This window comes from Oncorhynchus tshawytscha, linkage group LG18, assembly GCF_018296145.1.
Source record: "Oncorhynchus tshawytscha isolate Ot180627B linkage group LG18, Otsh_v2.0, whole genome shotgun sequence".
Taxonomy (NCBI): domain Eukaryota; kingdom Metazoa; phylum Chordata; class Actinopteri; order Salmoniformes; family Salmonidae; genus Oncorhynchus; species Oncorhynchus tshawytscha.
This window is the reverse complement of record NC_056446.1, coordinates 38,105,188-38,115,187: the sequence shown is the minus strand read 5'-3', so window position 1 is coordinate 38,115,187 and position 10,000 is coordinate 38,105,188. Positions and strand designations below refer to the sequence as shown.

The following is a 10,000-nucleotide window of genomic DNA, read 5'->3' as shown; positions in this document are numbered from 1 at the left end:
GACAGAGACCGAGAGACAGAGAGAGAAAGATGGAGGTTTAGGATTGTTGCTTTCTGTCATGCAATAGAGCACTGTGAAATTGAATTTAATTAAGAGAGGGAGACAGGAGACAGTCAGGAGACAGCATGCACTAGACGATACTTTTTTACAAAATTTGTAAAACGTGAGTTTGATATTTCCTGAGCATTTGGATAGAATCAACGGAAGGTTCCTCAACGTTCTACTGAGACAACAAGCTCTTAGTCTGACTCAGACAACTAAACATGGATGCTGGTCTACTGCACTACATACAGTAGGATGTGAGGGGGGTGAGGGGTATATGAGGGGTGAGTGGTGTGAGGTATGAGGTGAGGGGTATGAGGGGTGAATGGTGTGAGGTGAGGGGTATGAGGGGTGAGTGGTGTGAGGTATGAGGTGAGAGGTATGAGGTGATGGGTATGAGGTATGAGGTGAGGGGTATGAGGGGTGAGTGGTGTGAGGTATGAGGTGAGGGGTGAGGGGTGGTGTGAGGGGTATGAGGGGTGAGTGGTGTGAGGTATGAGGTGAGGGGTATGAGGTGACGGGTATGAGGGGTGAGTGGTATGAGGTGATGGTATGAGGGGTGAGTGGTGTGAGGTGATGGGTATGAGGGGTGCGTGGTGTGAGGTATGAGGTGAGGGGTATGAGGTATGAAGGGTGAGTGGTGTGAGGTATGAGGTGAGGGGTATGAGGTGAGGCATATGAGGGGTTAGTGGTATGAGGTGAGGCGTATGAGGGGTGAGTGGTATGAGGTGAGGCGCATGAGGTGATGGGTATGAGGGGTGAGTGGTGTGAGGGGTGAGGTGAGGCGCATGAGGTGATGGGTATGAGGTGAGGGGTATGAGGGGTGAGTGGTGTGAGGTATGAGGTGAGGCTTATGAGGGGTGAGAGGTATGAGGTGAGGGGTATGAGGTTATTTTATTTTTACAGGGACAGTGCACATTAATCAACGTTTCAGTAAATGTGCCGGTTTTAGCCAGCCGGCTAATTTTCAACCTCAGTCCCTGTGGTATGAGGGTGAGGGGTATGAGGTGAGGGGTATGAGGTGTATGAGGTGAGGGGTATGAGGGGTATGAGGTGTATGAGGTGAGGGGTATGAGGTGAGGGGTATGAGATGAGGGGTATGAGGTAAGGGGTATGAGGGGTATGACGTGAGGGGTATGAGGGGTATAAGGTGAGGGGTGAGAGGAGAGATGATCTTACCTGGGCTGAGGCGGCAGGTGATCTGCATGGGTGCGTCCCACTCCCCATTCTGACAGGTGAGGAACTTGTAGTCCCCCTTCAGAGCGTAGCCCTCGTCACAGAAGTACTCTATCACGGTCTTCTGGGTGAGGCGGTGGCAGGGGGACGGGTGGCACCTGTACCCTCCGTTCTCTGGCTCCGTGGGAGGGGGCACACTGGGGGAGAGAGAGGAGAGGTAAAGATGGAGACAGAGGTAGAGAGAGAGAGAGAGAGAGAGAGAGAGAGAGAGAGAGAGAGAGAGAGAGAGACAGCAGACAGCAGAGAGAGAGAGAGAGGTAGAGAGAGACACAGCAGGAGAGAGAGAGAGAGGTAGAGAGAGCAGTAGAGAGAGAGAGCGGTAGAGAGAGAGAGCAGTAGAGAGAGCAGTAGAGAGAGAGCGGTAGAGAGAGAGCAGTAGAGAGAGGTAGAGAGAGAGACAGCAGGAGAGAGAGAGAGTAGAAAGAGAGCCGTAGAGAGCAGTAGAGAGAGGTAGAGAGAGACAGCAGTAGAGAGAGAGCAGTAGAAGAGGTAGAGAGAGAGAGCAATAGAAAGAGGTAGAGAGAGAGCAATAGAAAGAGGTAGAGAGAGACAGCAGTAGAGAGAGAGCGGTAGAGAGAGAGCAGTAGAGAGAGAGAGAGCAGTAGAAAGAGGTAGAGAGAGAGACAGCAGTAGAGAGAGAGCAGTAGAAAGAGGTAGAGAGAGACAGCAGTAGAGAGAGAGCAGTAGAGAGAGAGCGGTAGAGAGAGAGAGAAAGGTAGAGAGAGAGCGCAGTAGAGAGAGACAGCAGTAGAGAGAGAGAGAACGGTAGAGAGAGACAGCAGTAGAGAGAGAGAGCAGTAGAAAGAGGTAGAGAGAGAGACAGCAGTAGAGAGAGAGAGCAGTAGAAAGAGGTAGAGAGAGAGACAGCAGTAGAGAGAGAGTGGTAGAGAGAGCAGTAGAGAGAGAGCAGTAGAGTGAGCAGTAGAGAGAGAGCGGTAGAGAGAGAAAGCAGTAGAAAGAGGTAGAGAGAGAGCGGTAGAGAGCAGTAGAGTGAGCAGTAGAGAGAGAGCGGTAGAGAGAGAGAACAGTAGAAAGAGGTAGAGAGAGAGAGAGCGGTAGAGAGAGAGAGCAGTAGAAAGAGGTAGAGAGAGAGACAGCGGTAGAGAGAGAGCAGTAGAGAGAGAGCAGTAGAGTGAGCAGTAGAGAGAGAGCGGTAGAGAGAGAAAGCAGTAGAAAGAGGTAGAGAGAGAGAGAGAGCGGTAGAGAGAGCGGTAGAGAGAGAGCAGTAGAAAGAGGTAGAGAGAGCAGTAGAGAGAAAGCGGTAGAGAGAGGAGCAGTAGAAAGAGGTAGAGAGAGAGAGAGCAGTAGAAAGAGGTAGAGAGAGAGCAGTAGAGAGAGCGGTAGAGAGAGAGCAGTAGAAAGAGGTAGAGTAGAGAGAGAGCAGTAGAAAGAGGTAGAGAGAGAGAGCAGTAGAAGAGAGGTAGAGAGAGAGCAGTAGAAAGAGGTAGAGAGAGAGCAGTAGAAAGAGGTAGAGAGAGAGAGCAGTAGAAAGAGGTAGAGAGACAACGGTAGAGAGAGCAGTAGAGAGCGGTAGAGAGAGCGGTAGAAAGCGGTAGAGAGAGCAGTAGAAAGAGGTAGTAGAGAGAGAGCGGTAGAAGAGAGCGGTAGAGAGAGAGCGGTAGAGAGAGCAGTAGAAAGAGGTAGAGAGAGAGAGCAGTAGAAAGAGGTAGAGAGACAACGGTAGAGAGAGAGCGGTAGAGAGAGAGCAGTAGAGAGCGGTAGAGAGAGAGCGGTAGAGAGAGCGAGCCCGTCCCCATAAATACCTACCAGGAAGCAACAACCTTTCCCTCCCCACATACCCCCACAGAAACAACTATGACAAAGTGAAAAACAAAAATGGAGTACAGCTCGTGAAGCTCTGTGGAACACTGGGTCTGTACATAGTCAATGGTAGGCTGAGAGGGGACTCTTTTGGTAGGTACACCTACACCTCTGTGGAACACTGGGTCTGTACATAGTCAATGGTAGGCTGAGAGGGGACTCTTTTGGTAGGTACACCTACAGCTCTGTGGAACACTGGGTCTGTACATAGTCAATGGTAGGCTGAGAGGGGACTCTTTTGGTAGGTACACCTACAGCTCCGTGGAACACTGGGTCTGTACATAGTCAATGGTAGGCTGAGAGGGGACTCTTTTGGTAGGTACACCTACAGCTCTGTGGAACACTGGGTCTGTACATAGTCAATGGTAGGCTGAGAGGGGACTCTTTTGGTAGGTACACCTACAGCTCTGTGGAACACTGGGTCTGTACATAGTCAATGGTAGCCTGAGAGGGGACTCTTTTGGTAGGTACACCTACAGCTCATCCCTTGGCAGCAGCACTGTAGACTACTTCCTTACCGACAAAAACCCAGAGTCTCTCAGAGCCTTCACAGTCAGCCCACTAACACCTCTCTCAGACCAAAACCCAGAGTCTCTCAGAGCCTTCACAGTCAGCCCACTAACACCTCTCTCAGACCAACCCAGAGTCTCTCAGAGCCTTCACAGTCAGCCCACTAACACCTCTCTCAGACCACAGTAAAATCACTGTATCTGAGAAGAGTGGAACCCAACCATGAAGCATCACGACCCAATACATTACATGGTACTAAACAGGCCTATAGATGGAGTGCAAACAGTACAGACATCTACCAAAAAGCAATTAGTAGAAAAATCTCTCCAGGACAACTTTTTAGCCTTAACATTCTACAACAGCAAAGAAGGTATACATTTGGCTGTTTGGAACAACTTTATATTTGACAAATTATCCTCCTTGGCTAATCTAAAAAACAAGATCAAACCAGAAATAACAGAACATGAACAATACACTGCTCAACACTAAAATAACATAACTTTGCTTTGCAGAGAGTAGGCTACTGAGTGCTCAGTGGTGAGGATGAGGCAGGCTGCAATGCATGCAGAGTAGACAGAGAGGGAGGAAACAGAGGAGACAGAGAGAGAGGAAACAGAGGAGACAGAGAGAGAGGAAACAGAGGAGACAGAGAGGGAGGAAACAGAGGAGACAGAGAGAGACGAAACAGAGGAGACAGAGAGAGAGGAAACAGAGGAGACAGAGAGAGGCTACAGAGGAGACAGAGAGAGGAAACAGAGGAGACAGAGAGAGAGCAAACAGAGGAGACAGAGAGAGAGGAAACAGAGGAGACAGAGAGAGAGGAAACAGAGGAGACAGAGAGGGAGGAAACAGAGGAGACAGAGAGGAGGAAACAGAGGAGACAGAGAGAGAAACAGAGAGAGAGGAGACAGAGAGAGAGAAACAGAGGAGACAGAGAGAGAAACAGAGGAGACAGAGAGAGAGGAAACAGAGAGAGAGACAGAGAGAGAGGAAACAGAGGAGACAGAGAGAGAGGAAACAGAGGAGACAGAGAGAGAGGAAACAGAGAGAGGAGACAGAGAGAGAGGAAACAGAGGAGACAGAGAGAGAGGAAACAGAGGAGACAGAGAGAGAGGAAACAGAGGAGACAGAGAGGGAGGAAACAGAGGAGACAGAGAGAGAGGTTAGTACAGTGGTTCCCAAACTTGGGCTCGCGCGCCCATGTGGGTCACCTGAAAAAATCTGTAAGAATCTTATCAAACCAGTTAGGAAAAATAAATATATATATATATATATATATATATATATATATATATACACTGCTCAAAAAAATAAAGGGAACACTAAAATAACACATCCTAGATCTGAATGAATGAAATATTCTTAATAAATACTGTTTTCTTTACATAGTTGAATGTGCTGACAACAAAATCACACAAAAATGATCAATGGAAATCAAATTTATCAACCCATGTAGGTCTGGATTTGGAGTCACACTCAAAATGAAAGTGGAAAACCACACTACAGGCTGATCCAACTTTGATGTAATGTCCTTAAAACAAGTCAAAATGAGGCTCAGTAGTCTGTGTGGCCTCCACGTGCCTGTATGACCTCCCTACAACACCTGGGCATGCTCCAGATGAGGTGACGGATGGTCTCCTGAGGGATCTCCTCCCAGACCTGCACTAAAGCATCCGCCAACTCCTGGACAGTCTGTGGTGCAACGTGGCGTTGGTGGATGGAGCGAGACATGATGTCCCAGACGTGCTCAATTGGATTCAGGTGTGGGGAACGGGCGGGCCAGTCCATAGCATCAATGCCTTCCTCTTGCAGGAACTGCTGACACACTCCAGCCACATTAGGTCTAGCATTGTCTTGCATTAGGAGGAACCCAGTGCCAACCGCACCAGCATATGGTCTCACAAGGGGTCTGAGGATCTCATCTCGATACCTAATGGCAGTCAGGCTACCTCTGGCGAGCACATGGAGGGCTGTGCGGCCCCCCAAAGAAATGCCACCCCACACCATGACTGACCCACCACCAAACCGGTCATGCTGGAGGATGTTGCAGGCAGCAGAACGTTCTCCACGGCATCTCCAGACTCTGTCACGTCTCACATGTGCTCAGTGTGAACCTGCTTTCATCTGTGAAGAGCACAGGGCGCCAGTGGCGAATTTGCCAATCTTGGTGTTCTCTGGCAAATGCCAAACGTCCTGCACGGTGTTGAGCTGTAAGCACAACCCCCACCTGTGGACGTCGGGCCCTCATACCACCCTCGTGGAGTCTGTTTCTGACCATTTGAGCAGACACATGCACATTTGTGGCCTGCTGGAGGTCATTTTACAGGGCTCTGGCAGTGCTCCTCCTGCTTCTCCTTGCACAAAGGCAGAGGTAGCGGTCCTGCTGCTGGGTTGTTGCCCTCCCACGGCCTCCTCCACGTCTCCTGATGTACTGGCCTGTCTCCTGGTAGCGCCTCCATGCTCTGGACACTACGCTGACAGACACAGCAAACCTTCTTGCCACAGCTCGCATTGATGTGCCATCCTGGATGAGCTGCACTACCTGAGCCACTTGTGTGGGTTGTAGACTCAGTCTCATGCTACCACTAGAGTGAAAGTACCGCCAGCATTCAAAAGTGACCAAAACATCAGCCAGGAAGCATAGGAACTGAGAAGTGGTCTGTGGTCACCACCTGCAGAACCACTCCTTTATTGGGGGTGTCTTGCTAATTGCCTATAGTTTCCACCTGTTGTCTATTCCATTTGCACAACAGCATGTGAAATGTATTGTCAATCAGTGTTGCTTCCTAAGTGGACAGTTTGATTTCACAGAAGTGTGATTGACTTGGAGTTACATTGTGTTGTTTAAGTGTTCCCTTTATTTATTTTGAGCAGTGTAGTTTGATAATGATTTCAAACATCTAAGAAAGTAATTGAGAAATATATATAATCAAAAACACAGCGAACCAGGCAACAAAAATATAGGCCTTCAATATGGGGAAACACTGAAGCAATACAAACACAACCTAAGAACAAAAAAGGAAAACTACAGAAGAAGAATTGTTGGAAAAACGACTCTCCAACCCAAAAAGGCCTGTGTTGCTGATGGTATTATAAATGAAATGATCAAATATACAGACCACAAATTCAAATTGGCTAAACTCAAACTCTTCAACATTATCCTCACTGCAGGTATTTTCCCCGATATTTGGAACAAGGGATTGATCACACCAATTTCTCGGCAGTATCTTCTTCTCTCAGGGACGGGGAGTGAAACAGGGCTGCTCAATAAGTCCAACACTATTTAACATCTACATTAATGAATTGGTAAAAACATTAGAAGAATCGGAAGCACCTGGTATCACCCGACACAACACTGAAATCATGTGTCTGCTGTACGCAGATGACCTGGTGCTGCTGTCTCCCACTAAGGAGGAATTACAGCAGCACCTAGATCGTCTTCACAGGTTCTGTCAGACCTGGGCTCTGACCGTTAACCACAGGTTCTGTCAGACCTGGGCTCTGACCGTTAACCCCAGGTTCTGTCAGACCTGGGCTCTGACCGTTAACCCCAGGTTCTGTCAGACCTGGGCTCTGACCGTTAACCCCAGGTTCTGTCAGACCTGGGCTCTGACCGTTAACCACAGGTTCTGTCAGACCTGGGCTCTGACCGTTAACCACAGGTTCTGTCAGACCTGGGCTCTGACCGTTAACCCCAGGTTCTGTCAGACCTGGGCTCTGACCGTTAACCCCAGGTTCTGTCAGACCTGGGCTCTGACCGTTAACCACAGGTTCTGTCAGACCTGGGCTCTGACCGTTAACCACAGGTTCTGTCAGACCTGGGCTCTGACCGTTAACCCCAGGTTCTGTCAGACCTGGGCTCTGACCGTTAACCCCAGGTTCTGTCAGACCTGGGCTCTGACCGTTAACCCCAGGTTCTGTCAGACCTGGGCTCTGACCGTTAACCACAGGTTCTGTCAGACCTGGGCTCTGACCGTTAACCCCAGGTTCTGTCTGGGCTCTGACCGTTAACCCCAGGTTCTGTCAGACCTGGGCTCTGACCGTTGACCCCAGGTTCTGTCAGACCTGGGCTCTGACCGTTGACCCCAGGTTCTGTCAGACCTGGGCTCTGACCGTTGACCCCAGGTTCTGTCAGACCTGGCCTCTGACCGTTGACCCCAGGTTCTGTCAGACCTGGCCTCTGACCGTTAACCCCAGGTTCTGTCAGACCTGGGCTCTGACCGTTAACCCCAGGTTCTGTCAGACCTGGGCTCTGACCGTTAACCCCAGGTTCTGTCTGGGCTCTGACCGTTAACCACAGGTTCTGTCAGACCTGGGCTCTGACTGTTAACCACAGGTTCTGTCTGGGCTCTGACCGTTAACCCCAGGTTCTGTCAGACCTGGGCTCTGACCGTTAACCACAGGTTCTGTCAGACCTGGGCTCTGACCGTTAACCACAGGTTCTGTCAGACCTGGGCTCTGACCGTTAACCACAGGTTCTGTCAGACCTGGGCTCTGACCGTTAACCACAGGTTCTGTCTGGGCTCTGACCGTTAACCACAGGTTCTGTCAGACCTGGGCTCTGACCGTTAACCACAGGTTCTGTCAGACCTGGGCTCTGACCGTTAACCACAGGTTCTGTCAGACCTGGGCTCTGACCGTTAACCACAGGTTCTGTCTGGGCTCTGACCGTTAACCCCAGGTTCTGTCAGACCTGGGCTCTGACCGTTAACCACAGGTTCTGTCAGACCTGGGCTCTGACCGTTAACCCCAGGTTCTGTCAGACCTGGGCTCTGACCGTTAACCCCAGGTTCTGTCAGACCTGGGCTCTGACCGTTAACCCCAGGTTCTGTCAGACCTGGGCTCTGACCGTTAACCCCAGGTTCTGTCTGGGCTCTGACCGTTAACCCCAGGTTCTGTCAGACCTGGGCTCTGACCGTTAACCACAGGTTCTGTCAGACCTGGGCTCTGACTGTTAACCCCAGGTTCTGTCAGACCTGGGCTCTGACCGTTAACCCCAGGTTCTGTCTGGGCTCTGACCGTTAACCCCAGGTTCTGTCAGACCTGGGCTCTGACCGTTAACCACAGGTTCTGTCAGACCTGGGCTCTGACTGTTAACCCCAGGTTCTGTCAGACCTGGGCTCTGACTGTTAACCACAGGTTCTGTCTGGGCTCTGACCGTTAACCTAAAAAATAAACAAATATAATGACACTCCAAAAAAGGTCCGGAAATCAGGATGACAAATATAAATTCTATTTGGACACAGTTCTATTAGAACACACCAAAAACTACACATATCTAGGACTAAATATCAGCAACACAGGTAGCTTTCACATGGCTGTGAAGGAGCTGAGAGACAAAGCAAGAAGAGCACTCTATGCCATTAAAATGAACATTAAAATAGAAATTCCAATTAGAATCTGGCTCAAAATGTTTAAATCAGTTATAGTACCAATTGTTCTATAAGGCAGTGAAGTATGGGGTCCAATCTCTAATAACGAATGAACCAAATGGGACAAACATCAAATTGAAATACTGCATGCAGAGTTTTGCAAGACTGTATTGCAAGTGCAAAGAAAAACTCCAAATAACGCACGTAGAGCAGAATTGGGCCAATACCCCCTCCTCATTTGAATAGAAAAAAGAGACATCAGATTTTACAACCATCTAAAAACAAGTGACCCCAAAACATTCCATTACACAGCTCTACAATGTCAAGAGATGAAACAAGAGAAGAGTCCCCTCAGCCAACTGGTTCTGAGGCTCAGTTCACCAACCCCATAGAGCCTCAGGACAGCACTCAGAAAATCTGGCCCAACCAAATCATCACAAAACAAAAACAAAAATATATCACCTATTGGAAAGACGCCACAAAAAAGTAAACTTCAATGCTATTTGTCTCTAAACAGACAGTACATGGTGGCAGACTATCTGACCACCGTGACTGATAGAAAACTGAGGAAAACATTGACTAGGTACAGACTCAGTGAGCACAGTCTGGCTATAGAGACCGGTCATCACAGACAGAGAGGACAGGCTGTGCTCACTCTGCACCAGGGGAGAGGTAGAGACAGAGCTGCATTTCCTATTACACTGTGACAAATACTCAGACCTAAGAGAATATTTATTTCCCAAAATTATAATTCAATACAAAGAATATGAAACTATAAAACTAAAAAAAATCTAATATTTATTGGGTGAAAATCCAAAATGTGCAGTTTTGGCAGCCAAATATGTCTTTCATACCAGGTCATGTGTCTTCTCAGTCATGTCGACACTGGTCCACTACCAGGTCATGTGTCTTCTCAGTCATGTTGACACTGGTCCACTACCAGGTCATGTGTCTTCTCAGTCATGTCGACACTGGTCCACTACCAGGTCATGTGTCTTCTCAGTCATGTTGACACTGGT

General features: G+C 48.9%; 1 protein-coding gene across 1 annotated transcript in view; it reads right to left on the bottom strand.

Moving 5' to 3' along the window:
• LOC121839994 (sushi domain-containing protein 6-like) overlaps positions 1 to 10,000 on the bottom strand; it is a 91,687-nt gene that overhangs the window by 9,153 nt on the left and 72,534 nt on the right. The window contains exons 4-5 of the mRNA XM_042301006.1: positions 5,426 to 5,435; positions 1,222 to 1,415 (exon numbers count right to left, since the gene is read on the bottom strand). Coding sequence (XP_042156940.1) covers positions 1,222 to 1,415; positions 5,426 to 5,435 — 204 coding nt within the window. The remainder of the gene's footprint in view (positions 1 to 1,221; positions 1,416 to 5,425; positions 5,436 to 10,000) is intronic.